The 22,390-nt window shown below is 48.9% G+C and overlaps 1 protein-coding gene across 1 annotated transcript in view; it reads left to right on the top strand.

Annotated features, from left to right (window-relative positions):
- Positions 1–22,390, top strand: part of DDX10 (DEAD-box helicase 10) — a 254,437-nt gene that overhangs the window by 20,671 nt on the left and 211,376 nt on the right. Inside the window, exons 9-10 of the mRNA XM_075592333.1 lie at positions 13,906–13,990; positions 21,130–21,231. Of these exons, the coding sequence (XP_075448448.1) occupies positions 13,906–13,990; positions 21,130–21,231 (187 nt within the window). The remainder of the gene's footprint in view (positions 1–13,905; positions 13,991–21,129; positions 21,232–22,390) is intronic.

Raw genomic sequence — 22,390 nt, 5'->3', positions numbered from 1 at the left:
CCCAGCGGCATCACCCCCCCCCTTCCCCAGCGGCATCACCTCTCCCCCCTCCCCAGCGGCATCACCTCTCCCCCCTCCCCAGCGGCATCACCTCTCCCCCCTCCCCAGCGGCATCACCTCTCCCCCCTCCCCAGCAGCATCACCTCTCCCCCCTCCCCAGCGGCATCACCTCTCCCCCCTCCCCAGCGGCATCACCTCTCCCCCCTCCCCAGCGGCATCACCTCTCCCCCTCCCCGCTCCAAATCACCTCTCCCCCCTCCCGGCTCCAAATCACATTTCCCCCTCGCCAGCGGCATCACCTCTCCCCCCTCCCCAGCGGCATCACCTCTCCCCCCTCCCCAGCGGCATCACCTCTCCCCCCTCCCCAGCGGCATCACCTCTCCAAATCACCTCTCCCCGGTCCAAATCACCTCTCCCCCTCCCCGGTCCAAATCACCTCTCCCCCTCCCCGGTCCAAATCACCTCTCCCCGCTCCAAATCACCTCTCCCCCTCCCGGCGGGGGAACAGGCAGCTGCCACGCGGCGCCTAAGATGGCGGCGCCTGGAAAGACACCCTTCCTCCCTCGCGGCGCCGAGTCAGACGATGGCGGCGCCCGGAAGTACAGGTAGGTGTCGCTCCCCCACCTCCGGCGCCAAACGGAACTGAGAAAGGGCGCATCAACTGAGACACGTGTGTGTGTGTGTGTGTGTGTGTGTGTGTGTGTGTGTCACTATCCACTGCCCCCCCTCCTGTCCACTGCCCCCCCCCTCCTGTCCACTGCCCCCCCCTCCTGTCCACTGCCCCCCCCCTCCTGTCCACTGCCCCCCCCCTCCTGTCCACTGCCCCCCCCCTCCTGTCCACTGCCCCCCCCTCCTGTCCACTGCCCCCCCCTCCTGTCCACTGCCCCCCCCCTCCTGTCCACTGCCCCCCCCTCCTGTCCACTGCCCCCCCTCCTGTCCACTGCCCCCCCCTCCTGTCCACTGCCCCCCCCTCCTGTCCACTGCCCCCCCCCCTCCTGTCCACTGCCCCCCCCTCCTGTCCACTGCCCCCCCACTCCTGTCCACTGCCCCCCCACTCCTGTCCACTGCCCCCCCACTCCTGTCCACTGCCCCCCCACTCCTGTCCACTGCCCCCCCACTCCTGTCCACTGCCCCCCCACTCCTGTCCACTGCCCCCCCACTCCTGTCCACTGCCCCCCCACTCCTGTCCACTGCCCCCCCACTCCTGTCCACTGCCCCCCACTCCTGTCCACTGCCCCCCCACTCCTGTCCACTGCCCCCCCACTCCTGTCCACTGCCCCCCCACTCCTGTCCACTGCCCCCCCACTCCTGTCCACTGCCCCCCCACTCCTGTCCACTGCCCCCCCACTCCTGTCCACTGCCCCCCCACTCCTGTCCACTGCCCCCCCACTCCTGTCCACTGCCCGTCCCTCCTGTCCACTGCCCGTCCCTCCTGTCCACTGCCCGTCCCTCCTGTCCACTGTCTGTCCCTCCTGTCCACTGTCCGTCCCCACCCCCTTCTGTCCACTGTTCGTCCCCCCCCTCCTGTCCACTGTTCGTCCCTCCCCTCTGGGGAACACGGAGAAAGAGGGAGAGAGAAGGGAGCTGGAAATTTAACTCACGGCCAACGCCGGGTCTCTCTCCAACTCACCTCTCCCCCTCGGCGCTACAACTCACCTCTCTCCCTCCACGCCGACGCTCCAACTGGAACAGATGGCGGTGCCCGGAAGGACCCCCTTCCTCCCTTGCGCCGCCCAGTGAGAAGATGGCGGCGCCCGGAAGTACAGGTAGGTGTCGCGTGTGTCGCTCCCCCACTTCTCCCCCCCCCCTTTCACCCCACCTCCAAGAGCACGCTCTCTACGGCTCAACATCCCCGAGGAGCAGGAGGAGGGCGGCAGGGACTTAATGCTGCCAGGTGAGGAAATGCAGGGGGAGGAATCCATGCCTTTGACACCACCCCCCCCCCTCCCTTTGACGGCACCCCCCCTCCCTTTGACGGCCACCCCCCTCCCTTTGACGGCCACCCCCCCCCCCTCCCTTTGACGCCCACCCCCCCCCCCTCCCTTTGACGCCACCCCCCCCCCTCCCTTTGACGCCACCCCCCCCCCTCCCTTTGACGCCACCCCCCCCCCCTCCCTTTGACGCCACCCCCCCCCTCCCTTTGACGCCACCCCCCCCTCCCTTTGACGCCACCCCCCCCCCCCTCCCTTTGACGCCACCCCCCCCCTCCCTTTGACGCCACCCCCCCCCCCCTCCCTTTGACGCCACCCCCCCCTCCCTTTGACGCCACCCCCCCCCTCCCTTTGACGCCACCCCCCCCCCTCCCTTTGACGCCACCCCCCCCTCCCTTTGACGCCACCCCCTCCCTTTGACGCCACCCCCCCCCCCCTCCCTTTGACGCCACCCCCCCCCTCCCTTTGACGCCGCCACCCCCTCCCTTTGACGCCACCCCCCCCTCCCTTTGACGCCACCCCCCCCCTCCCTTTGACGCCACCCCCCCCTCCCTTTGACGCCACCCCCCCCTCCCTTTGACGCCACCCCCCCCTCCCTTTGACGCCACCCCCCCCCTCCCTTTGACGCCACCCCCCCCCCTCCCTTTGACGCCACCCCCCCCCTCCCTTTGACGCCACCCCCCCCCTCCCTTTGACGCCACCCCCCCCCCCCTCCCTTTGACGCCACCCCCCTCCCTTTGACGCCACCCCCCCCTCCCTTTGACGCCACCCCCCCCTCCCTTTGACGCCACCCCACCCCCTCCCTTTGACGCCACCCCCCCCCTCCCTTTGACGCCACCCCCCCTCCCTTTGACGCCACCCCCCCCTCCCTTTGACGCCACCCCCCCTCCCTTTGACGCCACCCCCCCCCTCCCTTTGACGCCACCCCCCCCCCTCCCTTTGACGCCACCCCCCCCTCCCTTTGACGCCACCCCCCCTCCCTTTGACGCCCTCCCCTCCCTTTGACGCACCCCCCCTCCCTTTGACGCACCCTCCCTCCCTTTGACGCCCCCCCCCCCTGCCTCCGGGCAACGCCGGGTATACATACACCTCTCCTCCCCCCCATCACACTCACCTCCCTCTCCGGCGCTGACTCCCCTCCCCGGTGCTCACTCCCCCTGCCTTTCACGCCCCCCCTCCCTGCCTCCGGCCAACGCCGGGTATACACACACACACACCTCCTACACCCCCATCACACTCACCTCCCCTCCCCGGTGCTCCCCTCACCGGCGCTCCACTCACATCACCTCCCACATACTGACTGACACACACAACTTACTGACACACACACACGCACACTGACTGACTCACGCACACACACACACACACTGACTCGCACACACACACACTGACTCACTCACGCACACACACACACTGACTCACTCACGCACACACACACACTGACTCACTCACGCACACACACACACTGACTCACTCACGCACACACACACACTGACTCACTCACGCACACACACACACTGACTCACTCACGCACACACACACACTGACTCCCTCACGCACACACTGACTCCCTCACGCACACACTGACTCACTCACGCACACACACACACACTGACTCACTCACGCACACACACACACTGACTCACTCACGCACACACACACACTGACTCACTCACGCACACACACACACTGACTCCCTCACGCACACACTGACTCCCTCACGCACACACTGACTCACTCACGCACACACACACACACACACACTGACTCACTCACGCACACACACACACACACTGACTCACTCACGCACACACACACACTGACTCACTCACGCACACACACACACTGACTCACTCACGCACACACACACACTGACTCCCTCACGCACACACACACACTGACTCACTCACACACACACACACACTGACTCACTCACGCACACACACACACTGACTCACTCACGCACACACACACTGACTCACTCACGCACACACACACACTGACTCACTCACGCACACACACACACTGACTCACTCACACACACACACACACACTGACTCACTCACGCACACACACACACTGACTCACTCACGCACACACACACTGACTGACACACACACACACACTGACTGACACACACACACACACACTGACTGACACACACACACACACACACACACACACTGACTGACACACACACACACCGACTGACACACACACACCGACTGACACACACACACACACACCGACTGACACACTGACTGACACACACACACCGACTGACACACACACACACCGACTGGCACACACACACCGACTGACACACACACACACACACACACACCGACTGACACACACACACACCGACTGACACACTGACTGACGCGCGCACACACACTGACTGAGGCACACACACACGCACACACTGACTGTGTGTGCGTCAGTCAGTCTGTGTGTGTTTGTGTTTCTGCCTCACTCACTGGCGCGCGCGCACACAGTGACTGACGCACACACGCTGCATGAAGCTGTAAAGGAGGGAGGGGGGGGGACTGGATTGATGTGAATGGGGGACAAACAGAGAGAGGGGGAGGAGAGAGAGAGGAGCGGGAACATTACATCCCGGGCAACGCCGGGTCTCTCAGCTAGTATATATATAAAAAAAAACAGTCAATTTTTTAAAGGTAACTTATAGGCTGCATTAAACTTGGGCTGTTGGACCCCAATACAGATGGGGAGTATATAAGCCCACACACATACAGGAGTAGCACACCAAAATAATTGCAAGATCTTTACATAGGATAAAACAGGTCACCAAGGGTAGTGTCATGTTGAACCCCAAACGTCTGCTCTTTTGTCCACAAATTTACCCCAGAAAAACATCCTAATAGGATGAAACATATGTAAATATTTAACAATTCTTTTGGTGTGCTATCCGTATTTGTTGTTTTTGTTTTATTCCCCTATTCTACACCCGCAACCTCACTACCGCTCAACCTTTGTCTTCTATCCACGTTCTATTCTCCCCTCCTTTCTTCCATAATGTGTGTAGCCCCCTCCTGCGGAATACTATTTAGTGTAAGGGGTTAACAGCCTTAATAGGGTAACCGGGTGGGATCACTCTGGTGTTGCCCCTCCCCCTCATGTGATGTTGAATGTCTGGTGGCTAGTGATGTCATACACGGAGATAAAAGGGTGTATATATAGCTTCACCCAAAAGCTGGTTCCTTGGAGTTACAGCTAGAGGGCCTCACTCGGAGTTGTGTATTAAGGATATCCTGTCACCATTTATAGTTTACTTAAGGAACGTGCCCTAGTAATGGCTTAAGATTGTTCTCATGTAGGTGGACAAGGAGTAAGTGCTCAGCAGGATTTCTCAGAGTAGTAGCTTCGAAACATTGGAAAAAGCGCCCTATGCGTGAAACATGTCAGAGGACTACCTTTGTGCAACTCAACGTTGCTAGTGGTTCCGGTTTGTGAATAAATGACCTGTCATCAACTTTTCCTGTCTGGATCCCTGTTTTTTTGCTATTGGAGCAGTGCTTTCCATGTTCCTGTTCTCCAGGTCTTCTATCTTCTATTGCATTGTGGAGATTGCACGCTCACGGAGGTCGGAATATACGCTCCCAGGTCGGGTGAAGTGAGTAGTTTATGGCCATTGTGGCATTTATTCATTCATAGAACAAAGTCAATCTGGTTGGGGTTATCACTGGCTGGGATTATTGAGGGAGTGGTTGCTCGGGCCGCCCTGAGTCTTCACTGGACTGCAACCCGATTTGTTCATATACCCCCTCCTCCCCTTTTAATTCAGTGTTTGCTGTATACCATCGTTTTTTTCTGGATCATTGTTGGACTGAATATATAGTACATCAGAGGGAACACGGTCACCAGATTTACATATATAAAATTGACTCACCTCTCACCCGTACCTATCCTTCATTACTTCCAAATCATTGAATATATGGTCATTACTTTGTGATCAGTGATACTGGGGTTCTGCTTCAGCTGTGCAGCACTAGTTTGGGATTTTTTTTTAGTCTCTTGACTTTTCAATTAATCCCAGAGAGTAGTTGGTGTCCCCAACATGGGCCCACCTGAGAGGGCAATATAGACGCTACGCAGGAGATTGCCAATCTAACCAATGCTAATGGAAACAAGCAGAAGTGCGTCCCCAGCGTAGGAGTGCGCATTACCAGAGCAGAAGCACATGGTAACCATATCGTTTGCCACCAGTTAATGACCGAAGGGAAGTCTGATTTTTGTGTGGCGACCGTTATAAACGGATGTGAATAAAGCTCTTGTTTGTACGGTACTATAAAAGTTCCTTGCGTCCATCATTATTCTATCTGCATATCCACACCCAGCCTGCACCGTCCCAGCACCCTGAACAGGTATGAGACTGACCAATGCCATCTATATACTCCATCTGATGTAAACTCATTTAAAGCCGGGCAAATAGGGTTACAAGTGCATTGTTCCAGGCCTGCTTATGACTACACCCCAAATTTCTTTAAGTGATGCCGGGCTGTAAAGTGACTTAAAACATTACTTCTGCTTCGTAAAGGTGTTCTGTAGTCTCCAGAACTGGACAGAATAAAATGTTTATACAGTAGTTATCTTAATATAAGAACGATATGTTTGTTAATGAAATGTAGGGTCAATTTGATTGGGTATATCCAGTTTGGACTAAATAACATAATGATGATTTTGTAGCTGTAGGTCCCCCATGGTCTCTAAAATGTAGGGGAAATGTTTGCTGTTCAGTACTCAAGGCTTCCAAATGTAGTAGCATTGTACACACACTGCTGCTTCACTGGTACAGAACGTACTGAAGTTGTTAGCGCAGTAACTTTGGGACTTGTTTCCTCCATCTCTGTACTGGATGCCGATAAAGTAAGGAGTTTTTAATTGGCTAACAATTGAGTTCCTCTGAGGGTTTTTTTTTAAAGTGCTTTAAACAATATAACTATAATATATTGGTTGGGCCATTAATAAAGAACAGCCTTTACTTGCACATGTTAGTTTGTTTTATAGCTCACTAGCTGAGATACCCGGCGTTGCCCGGGATGTTTTAGTTTGCCTACGTGTAAGATACACATTTAGATGTACACAGCGCACTACACATGCACTATACACAGCGCTCTGCACATGCACTATACACAGCGCTCTGCACATGCACTATACACAGCGCTCTGCACATGCACTATACACAGCGCTCTGCACATGCACTATACACAGCGCTCTGCACATGCACTATACACAGCACTGTGCACATGCACTATACACAGAGCTCTGCACTATAAAAAGTCCTGTATATAACACACAAAATATGCTACTTTGTATACAGGCACATCATACTGTATACACAGAGGCATACTCTATACAGATCTATTTCTCTGCATACAGATGCAATTTGCTCTGTATATATAGAATGTGTCCTGCCGATGTATATAGATCGCACTGCGGAGCTCCCCGGCAGTGGAAGGGTTACAGGGCGCTGGTGTGAGCTGGGAGAGGGGTTAAGGGGGTGCACATGTGTAAACTCACTGAGGGGAAGTGAGTGAGGGGGGGTGAGGGGAGGTGAAGGCCGCTCACTGACCCGTCCGGCAGCTCCCTCACCCGTCCGGCAGCTCCCTCACCCGTCCGGCAGCTCCCTCACCCGTCCGGCAGCTCACTCACCCGTCCGGCAGCTCCCTCACCCGTCTGGCAGCTCCCTCACCCGTCCGGCAGCTCGCACGTGGATGGGGGGGGGGTGAATGCGCGGGAAACAGGGAGAGGCGGAGCCTCCGGGACCGGTGGGGAAGAGAGCGGGAGATGACATCTTGGGACAGGGGGGAGCCGGGACCGGAGGGGCATCCCCCCTCCCATCTCCTGTCCCGCGGCCTGTCACGCGGTGACAGGGGGGAGCTGGGACCAGAGGGGCATCCCCCCTCGCATCTCCTGTCACGCGGTGACAGGGGGGAGCCGGGACCGGAGGGGCATCCCCCCTCCCATCTCCTGTCGCGCGGCCTGTCACGCGGTGACAGGGGGGAGCCGGGACCGGAGGGGCATCCCCCCTCCCATCTCGCGCGGCCTGTCACGCGCGGCGCCGGGGTGTGAGCTTGGGGGGGGGGTGAGCTTGGGGGAGGGGATGAGCTTGGGGGGGGGTGAGGTGTGTGTGTGTGTGTGTGTGACACTGTGTGTCCTTTGGGCCGTCACTCCGCCTCAGGCCAATGAGAGGTGTGCGGGGGCGGCCCAAGGGACCAATGAGATTTCCCCTAGGGACACCGAACATCCAGGCAACAGCCAGCCAGCCTGCAGGCATACAGTGCTTTCAATTATATAGTATAAGATTGTAACACTAAAGCTTTTTTTTTTTTATATATACTGTATATATATATATTATATAAGACAGTATTCATGCAACTGCAATATTGGTTGCTAAGTGGGACACACTTGCATCTTCTGCTTTTGTTTACATTGAGTTCAATGATGCTAGTGCCGTTTTCTTCTGTGAATAAAATGTCTTTACAAAGTGCCCTTCATTATATTAATTGGCGGACACCCTGACTTTCTCTGTGCTTTAGTAGAAGCTGTGAGACAGCCCTGTAAGTTCACTATTGGCATTGATTAATGGTTTCCTGCTGATGGCTGTACAGCGGTAAAACTTCCTCAGTCGCGCACAAAATGGGATAATGTTACAGTCGCTACATGTTGCTTTCATCCTATTAAAACTGGCAAGGTATTTTCTTTTTCATTAACCCCATCACGGCATGCACAGAGTCCTCCATGCCAACACATTTACCAACTTGTGTCTCGTATGCAGTCTGTCTCTCCCCCCACCCCACCCCTTCTCCCTCTCCTTCCCCCACCCCACCCCTTCTCCCTGTCCCTCCCCACCCCTTCTTCCATGTCTGTCACTGGTCTAAAATGAACTAGTCCCCTTAAAATAGTTTTCAACTCCAGTATTTTCTAAAGATCGTTGTCTCTTAAACGGAGGTCCTCTTATTCCTTCTGTAATCCTAATCAGGGATCATAGCCCTGTGGGAAGTGTCTATCTTTGAGTCAGAGCTATAGCGCGACGACTCCAGAGATCTTCCAATCCTTGGCCTGCTGAGAAATAATACGTAGCTCTGTCAAATCTGCTCCTCAGCAGCTGTAGTTGGGGTCACCGTTTCTGGCCCAGGTGTATGAACCCTGCTTTAGGACTGTGTTCTGTTACCACATTCACATGACCGCCTCTTGTCCGGCCCTGCTCTTGTCTTTTTGCTTAGGTCCTGCTCTTGTCCCAAACTTGGCTTGCATTCATTTAAAAAACAGAACAGGTAGCGCTGACTAGATGAATAAAACAAAAACACAATGTGAAACCTTAAATGGGGATATTGTCCACATGGAAGGGGCTGCCTGAAATACAACAACTGACCCCCTGGTCAGGATGATAACAGAGAAAAAAAGGAATGCGTATTACTGAGGCGCCTGATGGTTAAAGGATATATTTCAAACCAGTTGGATTGCCAGGGATAGGCTCCAGACAGAAGGGTTGTGCTTAAAGAGAGATAAAAACACAATACATAGCGTAATACTGTATGGTATAGAGACAAACTACATATAATACACACAACATATATGACTAATGACTATCAGCTGAGATCAAGAGGTGAAAGAATAATTAAAAAACATTTAATTAAAACATATAATAAAACAATTGACATATGAATAATAAAAAATATGTGGTTAAAGGACAATGGAAATGACGAATAGACACACTGCTGCAACGGGTGAACTGCCCACTCACCGGACAGAAGATGTATACAAGCGGTGGATAAATTAGAGAGTATTCCCTCTCTGCTGCTCAAACAGCTACTGCGCCCGGTCAGGTCTGTAGATGGAGAGTTGCACACGCCCGCCGGCGTGTGTGCGTGTAGCCTCTCTCGACACTCAGTGAAGGACGTGCAGATATGATCGGATTGACCACAGCAGATTCGCTTGGTGTAAATCAATGAGCGTCGGCTTGTAACAGCTGATTCGTCACCGGATCCGCTCGGGAAAGTGGGAATAAACCTGATGCCGCAACAGAAGTCTTAAAAGCCACCCTACGCGTTTCGAAAGCGTGCTGCTTTCTTCCTCAGGGGCTTGCATTCATGCTTTTCCTCTCTATTCTGTCACCTACTGGAGTTCCCCTGCTCTGTCCTGATGCTGTCCACAGCCCAGAAATGTGCCCCATAATGGAATATTCTTATAATTTTATACAGGAACAATTGGCAGATTTGATTATTGAATTTATAATATTTGTGTTAGAGTTTTCAATTAAGTTGCTATTTTAAGCTGGAAAAGGAGGTAAAAAGGTTGCGCACTGCAAAAAAAAGCTGTGTGTGCTGTGCACGCGCATAGTAAGTGAAACTTCTTTGACTTTTGTCACAGAAATTGTATTTGTATTGGTGATGTTTTAATTAAAAATCAAAATACAATTTCATTGACAAAACGCAAATACATTTGACTTATAATGCGCGTGCTCGGCACACATCCCCGTATTAGCTATTTGCACTGAGTGTGAGTGTGAGTGTGTGTGTGTGTGTGTGTGTGTATATGCGTGTCAGTCAGTTTGTGTGTGTATGTGTGTGTGTGTGTCAGTCAGTGTGTGTGTGTGTATGTGAGTCTGTGTGGGGGTCTGTGTGTTGGTCAGTCAGTGTGTGTGTGTGGGGGTCAGTCAGTGTGTGTGTGGGGGTCAGTCAGTGTGTGTGTGGGGGGTCAGTCAGTGTGTGTGTGTGGGTCAGTCAGTGTGTGTGTGGGGGTCTATGTGGGTGTCAGTCAGTGTGGGTGTGTGGGGGTCAGTCAGTGTGTGTGTGGGGGTCAGTCTGTGTGTGTGGGGGTCAGTCAGTGTGTGTGGGGGGGGGTCAGTCAGTGTGTGTGTGGGGGGTCTGTGTGGGGGTCAGTCAGTGTGTGTGTGGGGGTCTGTGTGGGGGTCAGTCAGTGTGTGTGTGTGGGGGGGGGTCAGTCAGTGTGTGTGTGTGGGGGGGTCAGTCAGTGTGTGTGTGGGGGTCTGTGTGGGAGTCAGTCAGTGTGTGTGTGTGGGGGTCTATGTGGGGGTCAGTCAGTGTGTGTGTGTGTGTGTGTGTGTGTGTGTGTGGGGGGGGGTCAGTCAGTGTGGGGGTCAGTCAGTGTGGGGGTCAGTCAGTGTGTGTGTGGGGTCAGTCAGTGTGTGTGTGGGGTCAGTCAGTGTGTGTGTGTGGGGTCAGTCAGTGTATGTGTGGGGTCAGTCAGTGTGTGTGTGGGGTCAGTCAGTGTGTGTGTCCTGCTGCAGCCAGGGGTGGGGTGTAAAATTGCGCACCACTTCTCCCCCTCCCCTTCTGCAAATTCTGCGCGACCCCCTCCCTACCCCCTCTTACGCAAATTCTGCGCCCCCCGCCCCCCTCTTACGCAAATTCTGCGCACCATTCCCCCCCCCCCCCGGGGTACATGCGCCCGGCACGGGCATGAGTGACCGGCCGCGGGCGAGATTACCCGTCCGCTGCCCGAACACCCTTTCTTCCAGCAGCAGGAGCCGGCGCCGAGCCCCTGTGCCGTGCGGGTTGCGCCGTGTGCCACCGCTTCCTGAGGGCGCAGGAGGCCCGCGAACGCCCACGTCAGTTAGGAGCGTGTGGGGGGAACGACGCCGCTGCCAGCCGCTTCTGCGCATGTGTGGCATCCATCAGCGGCGCCATCACAACTGCGCATGCGCGGCATGGCGGCGGAACAGCGGCAGTTAGACCTCGTTCAGGGGGCCAGAGACAGGAGTTGGCGGGAGGGCGGCAGTGCGGTAGTTTGCTGGGCAATCTGTGTTTATCCCCAGCAGACTGTTTCAGGAGGCGGGCAGGGGGCGGGTTTACAGGTAGCAGCTTAGGGATCCAAGCTGCAGTCATTAAATCATTCTCAAGAATGATTTCATTGGCTGCCTAGGTCCCTGTGACGCTGCTGCAGCTTCAAAAAACGAAATTTTCGTTTATTGAAACTGTAGCCAGCGTCAACTCCGGGCTTCGGAGACAGGGCAGCTGCTACCCTGACAACCAGTATTCAAATTGAATACTTTGTGTCCCACGGCAGCACGCACGGCAGCACGCCCTCCCTCCGAAGCCAGCACCCTGAACGAGGCCTTAGGAGCGGCGGCTATCGCCGCCGCATATGTGAGCAACCGGATGTGGGGTGTGTGGGAGGGTGAGGGGTGCGGCGGCGATTAGGAGCGGCGCCGGCAGCTATCGCCGCCACCGCCACATGACAGGGGACGTGTGAGCGGAGCGGCGTCCATTACGTGACGTCACTTCCGTTTCACATTTCGCCCCCCATCTATCCAGTTTTATCCCATCAGAGGTGCCACTAAAGAAGTTTCACTTCAATAAAGGGCTGGAGGCAAAAGTAGAAAAAATATAAAAATGCTTTAAAGTGCATGATAGCCTAAGCTAAAAGGGAACAAAAAAGAAAAAAGGTATCCCTAACGCGTTTCACGCCTTAGTGGCTGGCGCTTTATTTTAAGCTGGAATTTGAAGATTGTTTTTATAGCCTGAGAAGCCTTATTTATGCTCTTGTTGGATGAGCTCAAAATGTGGTTCAAAAGTGTCCATGGGTGTCATGTCCCAATGGTGCCATGTAGTCTCTGATTGATTATCCAGTGCTAGAAAGTTCAAAACTGACAGTATCTTTTGAACCTTGTTAGTTGATGAATGGGATTTGGCCATGGCAGTGTCTGGTATTACTTTGAAATCAAATCGCGTGTGACAGTCAGATTGCGATTTGTTCAGTTTCATTATTTGTTAATATCTGAAGTACTACAGTTGTAGGGTTTTGTCGTTCCAACTTTGCATATGCCTCTTGTTAGCCAGTCATTTGTCCATTGAGATAATAAAAGCTTCAACAATTGTTAATATATGAAATGACCGCCATTATTTTTTTTTTTGAATGTTCGCATAGTGGGAGCTATTCTGAGAGCTGTGGCAATGTGCAGGTATTTAAATTGATAGATGGAAAGTCATTTCCTCTTCAATTGCCACACAACCTCAGTTGAGGCAGTCCCTCAGAGGACCATAGTGAGCTAATTTCGGTGATTAGTCTCGCCTGGGTAATTTGCAAAAAAAAAAAAAAAGTTTTACCCGAATCTAAAAACCAATAATTTTTTTTTTTTTTTTAGATTTTGATTTGTTATTCGAAGTTTACTGAAGATATTTTTCACATAGGAAAAGAAAAATAAGGGGGGGAGGGAAGAGAGGGAGAGGACAAAATAAAATGGGGGGAGGTAGGTGTACACTCCGTATTGGCATAGTTGTTTATTTTATATAATGTAGCGGATGCAATAACATCTGCTGCATCTGTATGTGTTCTGCTTGGCTCTGTTGTTGCACCTTTTTTCTAAGCGTATTTGCTTTCAATGTGGCATTTGTAAGGATGCGCCAGTTTTAGAGCTTACAATCCTGAAACATTTGGGATGCGGGAATAGGTTGCAGAAGATGCCCTCTGCTTCTCATCTATGCACTTGGGAAATGGTGTACTTTGTTTTCCCTGTGACCTACTTGCCTCTGGCATTGACTTGGATTCATCCCAAAAAAGACCAACCCAAATTCTTTCCTGGTCTGAAAGGTACTTCCTGGTAATATTTGAAACTAGCAATTTTGGTAATTTGAAAAAGCAGTTAGTGTCACTAGCAAAGCATTTTTATTTCTACAGCAAGCTTTATTCTTGCTGTATTACAAAAAAATAATCGTTAACATTGTCACACAGAGGCATTAATTAAAGCTATTTTAACAGAGCGTGTGACTTTCAAATGCATCTAATTTACAGGTTTGTTGTAAAAACATGGTTGTCCTGAGTAGGCAGGTTGGTTTTATTCAGCTGGGTAATTTAGTTGACATGATTGATATAAAAAAATATATGCTTATTATTGTGCTTTTATTGTACAGACAGGTTATAAATAATGTGCTACTTTACCAGACCTGTGTTTTATTTCTCTGTTTAATTCCTTTGTTTTGCACAGATTTCCCAGCAGTAAACTGGGTCCTGCAGCTAGACTGCCCAGAAGATGCCAACACGTACATTCACAGAGTTGGAAGAACAGCCAGGTACATTTAATTTGGAAAATTGACTTGACTATCTACCCGTATGCATCATCTCTCTGCATCTGTGTGACTGAATCATTTTTGTGTGTGCATACATATACCTATACATACCTACATTGACCTATAGTATAGAGTATAGATTCTATACTCATAGATATCTTTATCTAAAGTATGTGAATATGACAACCAGCGATTTCTGACATTAGATCTGAGTAATATGTTTGTTCAATGTTTTTGGATTCCAGCGCAACCTTCTTGGCAATGTTCTTTTGGGAGCCAGAAGTGTGTGTGTCTGTGTGTGTGTGTGTCTGTGTGTGTGTGTGTGTGTGTGTGTCTGTGTGTGTGTGTCTGTGTGTGTGTGTGTCTATGCCTTGCTCTTGGTTGCTTGCCGTTTACTTTTGCATAACTAATGGGCAAAGGATCGGTGAGTGATAAAATACTAACAGTGAGATGCAGACAACCGGAAATTTAAATGAAATACTTCATCCGTTCAAAACTTTTTAGAGTTACAATTGCATTTGCAGGGGCGTGGTTATAATAACTGTTTACCAATGGATTTGTACATTTTCTATTCTAGCTTTTTTTAAATGCAACATTAGTGTATTGATGATTCTGTATCGCACCATAACCTGGCGATTTCCCAAGTCTTGGGCACACCTCCTGTAGGTAACCAGGGACCCTGACTGAGAAACCGTGCACTCTCAGTGTAAGATTAGTCACAGCTGCTCACTTCAGGGGTAGCAAGGAGGTATGAGGACGTATTATGTAAAATAGGGCGGCACAATTTTCAAACTGCACAATCTAAGTGCCCACCAATCACTATATTCTAACCATTTCCCGGCATTTCTCGGCCACACTGTTTGCATTCCATGTTCCTCTATCAGCATAACTGTCGTTTCACCGTTGTGAGCATATTGTATGTGAACTGGATTTCATTTTAATAGCTGGCGCTAATGGAGCCTGCTACGACTTCATTGAAAGTTTCATGGATCACGAGAGTATTTAATTGTCCCACATAAAAGCTTAATTAATGATCAGAGCTAATTGGGATAAAATAGTCACTAAAATAATTTCTTAGTTCTGTTAATCTTCATGGTAAATGTGGCAATGCAGTTGTGCATATTCATTTGGCTGTTCTGTGTGCTTATTAAATGTATTCCCACAAGGTGTTACTTACGTTTATAGCTGGGTTTCATTAAAACGAGATACTTTTGCTTTGGTACTAGCGGGATTGCATTTTCTACTGAAAAATTACTTTAACAAGACAGGGACAGACCGGGGTAATTATGCATTGCAGGTCATGCATGAACTGTTTAATAATTAGGAGTCAAACTGTGTTTGTTGTATTGATGAATTTTTAAAGATTTATCCAGCCTCCTTTTTGTGTTCAGAGCAGATCTATCCAGGTATCTAGTTTAGGTTAAGTGAGGACCCTTGTGTAAAAAAAAAAAAAAGTCTGCCTATCTTTTTTTTTGTATGGACTTAAGCTAGGTGATTTAACTGCGCATTTGGACGCTTAAAAAGAGCAATGCACACCTTGCTCCCCCAGCCCCCCCGAGCCCCTGAGAGATGTACCGGGAAAGGTGCTGCTGGTTACTTCCTGTTATTTAAATACCAGGATCATGCCGATCAGTAGGAAGCCATGACTGATGACTTTGCAGCTCCCTATTGGCCCGCGTAATATGGGAGATTTAAACAGCCATTTTGTTCCCCCCTGCAGGGGATCGACTGCACCTTACCCATTAAGGATCTAGGACAAACAAATTAAAATGATATACAATTGTTTAACTGTAAAGTATTGCAATGCTTCCTTGAGTGAAGGTGTGTTTTTACTAAAAAAAAATAAAGGTTAATAATTATCTAGGGTAGGGGTGAGCAAACTTTTATCTTGTCTGTACCCCATATCTAGGGAACCAGGGGGTCCCTGGTGCTGAAATGGAGTTCAGTTCCAGAGACCCCCTGCTTTCCACCCATGTAAAATGAGGGGGGGGGGAGGGGGAACGGACGAAGAGAAGTCGTGCCCTTTATTAGGAAAAATGGAAGTTCTCTTCAATGGGCAGAAATAAGGGTCCTGGCGGGGGGGGGGGGGGAGTGAGGCACATGATGTGAAGAGCATGGTTTCTTATGGGAATGGGACGTTTCAGAGGGAGGTAGTGATGGCTGCCTGGCTTTCAGGCCCTTGCTCCATATGCTGAAAAACCGCTTCTCTGTGCTGGAGAACATTTTCGTCCCACTCATTTCAATGAAGTTGAACTCTTAATCAGCATGGGGAAGGGGCCTCCCCGCGTGTCGGTGAAACATCTCTGTGGAGAAATGGAGCTTGTAACGGGCAATTATCCTCATGGCGTCCCAGCGCTAATATTTTATTAAAAAAGTAAAAACGTATCTTTTTGCCAAGAGAATATTTTTTTTTTCTTCATGTAATATTGCAATTGTAGCATATAATGACATTTTCCTCATTCAGCTCCAATTACTGATATTCATACTGTTTTATTTTTTACATTTATTAATAAATAATGTTTGGCGCTATGCACAACGTTTTCTCATTTGACACATACCCATAATGATACTTTTTTACAAAAATAATTGGAAATCAATGAGGTGTGTATAGAGATGCTGTATTTCGCAGTGGTTGCTGTTGTGCCTTTTTCAGCTGGGCTGATGGTTATTAAATTTGAGAATGTAGAAAAATGATTGGGGGGGGGGGGGGGTTTAAATGGCTACTGTATATGCTCTGCGTTTATTGCAACTGTACATTGTTGAAGAACATTTTACCTTATATCTTTCCAGTGAAGTGTAATATCACAAGAGGGCAGTAAAAGCTAAAGTTCTTGTTTTTCACCTGGAGATAGTTTAACTGGGTTTTCACTTCCCTCTGGGTTGAATGCTTTTTTTTTTTTTTTTAAATGAAGGCCGGGTGGGGGGTGTTTAACTTTGTCACAATAGTTTGAAATAACCCTCACTTGTTGCAAAAATCTGCAATACTTTGCAATACATTTCAGGGTCTCCTAGCTGTTGCCAAGTTAAAGAAATTGGGTTTTAATATAAGCAATTGATAGCGATTTTATAGAAGGGTCCCAGTAGGAATTGTAGAGCAACACACGTTTTATCTCCTACATTAATCGTTGGATCCATTATAGGTTTAAATGCAGGGGATTGCTAATCAATACATATTTCCAGAAGTTTGCTTAAAGCAGCTGCCAATGCTGATCTTTCCAAAGCTGTTCTCTCCCCCCCGCCCCCCCTTAAAATTGGATGCTTCATTCAGGAGATTTAGGCGTTTGAAATATTAAGTGTCTGGGAGGATACATTGATAACCTCAAGAGCTAGAGGTTCAGAAAATATTGCTTTTTTTAAATTAATATATATATTTATTTTTTAAGAACAGGACATGCTCGGGGGGGTGGGATAATAACATTACAGGAGTTGAGCGAATCTAGTCTCTTGGCATTCAAGGTGAGCACAGGCTGTAGTTTTGCAGAGATTAATTCTTCGTCAACAATGGGCTGAGCATAGTTGGAACTAGAACATTGTATAACTTTTTTTGCTTGTTGAGCATTAGGTATTTAAAAGTAACTGTTGATGTCTATGACTTAGTCATTTAAAACACAGAACATGAGATTTGTCCATTATTAAGTTGCTATTACAGTCCACGTTGCTGCAAAGAAGTGATGCGTAGGTTATTTTCCTGGTTGCCCACATTTAAAATTGGCAGCTACATGGTTCTCCAAAAATATACTGTTGTGTACAGAATAAAGCGTGGACATCTATTCAAGTATTGCATGTTTCCAATGTTCCATGGGAAAGGGCAAGGTAGATGGGGTTCCAGGCATTCAATCGCATTAGATGGCTCCCCAGGGCTGGCTTGATAGCGGTACAGTCGCACCGAGCCCTGCGCTCTAACCCACAACAATTAAACTGATAGCTGGAAGAGAGGGTGTTGTCTTTGTAACTGTCTCTTACCTTCGTTGAGATCTCCTCCTGCAGGGTCCATCATCATGGCGCTGTGACACCAAATAGTCGGCTCGTTGCCACAACGGGACTCAACGTGACATCGCGACGCCATGCTGTGTTGCCTTGCTATAACAACGGGGCGCCTTGTGGCGCTACGTTGCCGCAACGTCACCTTGTCATGACAGCACGACACCATTTGACGGGACGCTGCGGTGATCTTGCAAGTAAGAGGCCCCACGCATGTCCCTGCACCGAGCCCTGTGAACATCCTAGCTTGCCCTTGTGCTCCCTTCAGTTTAGCTTGCTGCCCATGCTCCTATCGAGCGATGATCGTGAATTCGCCTAGAAAAGAAAGTGGGGTTACTCCATACCTACCGTCTCACAGGACTTGCTTCTCCGGCCAGTGGTCTGTGTTGCTGGGTAAAAGAAGGCCTTTGTATCCCATCTCCTCCCATGGCTGTAGCTCACTCATGCCTTTGCAGGCAGTCCATGTAACTTCTGCTGTGCGATGTGGGTATGACGGAGTAGCCTGTGTGGACCTGCCCCAACCCAGCACGCCGAACCCGGAGCTAACCACACTATTCCAGTCCTAAGGGCCAGAGTTCCGGACTTGGCCGGATGGTCCGGCGGCTATTGTCTACCCCTATTACAGGACTAACCTAAATGTGATCAAAGTGAGGGTGCAGGGAGCAATCAATAGTGTTCAGTAATGATTGTTTCTCAACCTCATTATTTATTAATTAACCTGTTCTAAAGAAGTTAGATTTTAAAAATTGGTTAAATAAATGGTAAATCGTTTTAATGGAGTCAGGACTCATCACGCCACGATCCAGCGGTAACAGACACTGACTTTTTACCCCTGGTTACTAGGTGTCGTGGTCTGCAGATCTGCTTACCTAGTTATTCCCTTAACGATGGCTGATGCTTAATGCATTTGTGCTTAAGGAGTTGGCCCCGCCCCTGCAAACTGAGGTCAAGGGCGTTAATACTATTTGTGCAGAAGGTGCAAGGCCCCGGGTCCCCGCAACCGTAATGGGTGCGTTGCAGAGGATGAGAGCGCAGGATTCTTCAGGCTCAGCACTGCCTCCTGGGCCCCCAAAATATATTCTTGCACCGGGGTCTTCTTTAAACTAGATCTGCCGCTGCTCACTAATAAAACATCAAATTAAATTCTGGAAATTAGGTCTGCACGTTCCTAATTTATATAACTTCCCCATTTCTCATGGAAATTAATTCTAATAGGCTGCTAAGTATAAAGGTGAATAAGGTTTAAATTAGGCTTTATGCAATTAAATATAGTCCAGTGACCGGGTTGCTCATTGTAACTCATTACCTGTGACCGGTTTGGGTCCTTGTGTTTTTTGGACAGCCGGTAGTCAGTGTTAATAAGTAGTGGCCTGATAAATAATCATTTTATTTTTCTTTGGGGAAAAGCTCTGTGTAAATCTTTATAAAATGTTGTCCAGAAATGAAGTCTTTCTAAAATAATCCTTTTGCTTCAAGAAGTTGGAGCTGTAAGTGAATGAAAAGCAGTGGTATTCTGGGTCAGTATATGGAAATCCCTGCTTCAGCACAGTTGGCCCAATCAGTGGCTCAGTCGGAATGATGCATCAAGTACACGAAGTTTCCCAATGGAGGAGTTTTGCTGGCTTTTTGTTGATGGGCACATTTTGGTGCTGTAAACATGTACTTTTTTCTGTGACCTTTCCGTGAGCCATTGCTTGTCCAATTTTAATTCTTGTTTTGTTTAGTGTCTCTTGAAAAGCAGAATGAGGCCATGTTAAGTTTTGTGTGTGTGTGTGTGTGTGTGTGTGTGTGTGTTTATGAAATTCATGTAATTACTATAACTTAACCTGTGCATTGTGTTGAGCACTTCCACTATGCTTTGGCACCCAAGACTGCGACCAAAGGTTACATAGTGTGATGCTTTTATTGTCTGTAAAAGAAGACATTTTAGCTAAGATTTGCCTAAACTAGAAAAACATCTAAAGTGCAACTTGGACAGAAATCTAGAACCAGGACAGCTATCAAATTGTTTTTAATGCGCCAACATTTTCCACCTTCCAGTGCAATGTAGGGAAGAAGACAACAATAACATACACTGGCATTGCATATAGAGAAGGATCTTGCAATCTAAGGCGGCGTCCATGCTGCCGCAGACCGTGCGGAGGTGTGCGCGCGCGTGGCACGTTTACATTGCCTTAAGGCATTGATTGGGCCCATAGATCGCGCGTGCGACAGCAGGAGGGGGTGCGCGGTGCATGAAGAATCCGTTCAAACGGATTCCTTGGTGTGACGGCCAGGTCACGTGGCGGTTTGCCCAATGATGGCGAACCATCTCCGTGATGTCAGACGAACTCCTATATACACGCCAACCCCACGCTACGTCTACCTTGGCCAGAAAACGGGGGTGACATCGTGCACGCCTCAGCGTAGTCTTCGGCAGCAAGGACGCAGCCTGAGAGACCATTGATTTGAAAAGTCTTTTTTCCGTTTGATGGTTGGCGCGCCCACAGTTTTAGTAATAATCCCCCATGAGTCTCACCCGGTTTTAAAAATAAATGATAGGTTATGTTTACGGATCTTATTTATTGGATGTATTTTGTTTACAGTTTGGATATTTATTTTGAAGCTCTAATGCACCCATCCCCTGTTGTCTGTAATTCATTTAGATGGATGAAGCACACTTGTTGTGATACAAGTGGATGCATAAACATTCACTTCTGTATTAATGGAGAAGAACTTTATCTTCATTTTTAATTGAAATCTTCCTTTTTGTGGAAGTAGGGCCTTATAAATGGCCAAAGTAACTTTCTTTAGTTTCATGCATTGTTTGCATGTATTGCTGATTACTTTGGCACCAGTGTAACCATATGCATAGTCGGAAGATTTCATTTTAGCTTTAATTTATTACATCTAAATTCACTTTCAATTGCATGTTGGGATGCCTTTTTGATAGGGCAAAATTGAAATGGGCAATAAAATAAACAAGTAAAAGATGTCCGTGGCTAGGTATGCATTTTACTCCTGACTCATTATTATTAATTCTTAAATTCAACTTGTACTTTTTTCATTGTGTCCCTTGTGTTCTCCCACGAATCACTATTACTCATTTGTTTAGAACAGTTATTTGGAATGCCCTGATTCTTCTTCTAAGGTGGCCTTGATTTTACTTTGTATTTCAACAGGTACAAGGAAGGAGGAGAAGCATTGCTGGTTCTGCTCAGGTCGGAACATGAAGACATGGTACAACAATTGGGGGGTAAAAAAGTGCCCATTAACGAGATCAAGTAAGTAAGATCGCTGATGGGCTTATTTTTATAGTCCTACTTTCAGCCTTCCTGGCATACTAGCATTTATAACCAGTGTTATTCACCTAATCTTCATTCGCGAGGCATACAAAACGTTTCACTCCGAGGTTTCTGACCTCTCTCCAGCACTAAAGATGCTGAATATATATTGTTAGACTGAAATAAATTGAGTTTGCTCAAGTCCCTAAACACAGTCTGTATATGACAAGTAACTTTTAAATGAACTCCTAACCCGTGCTCCCCTCAGCCACAGCCGCGCTTGCCAACCATCGTGGTCCGGCACTGCTATCCACTGCACCTACAGTAGGGGGAAGTCTTCTAATACACCAGTTCGGTTGCAAGCTCTGGGGCCATGATTCCCTTTCCTGTTGTCTGCTTTTGTTTTAGTGTATTATAATTCAACATATTCTTTTGTCTTTCTTTTTTGTAAGATGTGGTTGTGGGGGTTACATAAATACAAATAGAACACCTACTCCAAACCTGGCTGAAAGCCTTTGGTTGGCGTTGTGTGCTATTTTCCCAGATCCATTTTTGCCCGGTTACTAAGTAAAGACAATGTGTGAGCAGAACATGTGACAGCCAGTGCCATCAATCACCGCTCTTTCCATAAGGCTCCCCCCACAGTGACTTGCGCAGCGCTTTAGAAATCATTGTTACCAGTGTGTTGTGTTACTGATGTAATATCACACTTCTTTTGGGATAGTGAAAATAGATATTTTCTACCTTGGTCAATAAAGTCCACGTTTCCGGGTCTTTTTCCAGTATTTATTCAGAGACACAGATAGGCAGCATCTTATAAGTCTTGCACAGGCATTTCTTAATTATAAACAGAACTACAGTCACGATGGTATCCGTTCAAGTTCTTTAGGAGCGCTAAGTTCAATACACACAGTATGAAACTATTATACCTTCTTGTAACCAATGTGGCATCTTTCTATCGATAAACCAGAGCAATTAATATTAATAGACAGTATGAACAATGTCTGCCTATAGTTTTTCTCCAGACATCCTTGTAATGACTACTCATACATCAATCGCTATACTGACTCCCTGATAATGAGACCAAAACCCTTGTTCTTAGCCTCTCCATAACCCTGTGTTTGTAGGTACCAGAGGGCCCCACTATACCTCATTCCTG

The sequence above is a fragment of the Ascaphus truei genome, chromosome 3 (genome assembly GCF_040206685.1).
Source record: "Ascaphus truei isolate aAscTru1 chromosome 3, aAscTru1.hap1, whole genome shotgun sequence".
Classification (NCBI taxonomy): Eukaryota; Metazoa; Chordata; class Amphibia; order Anura; family Ascaphidae; genus Ascaphus; species Ascaphus truei.
The sequence above is the reverse complement of the archived record's forward strand: the minus strand, read 5'-3'. Positions and strand labels throughout refer to the sequence as shown.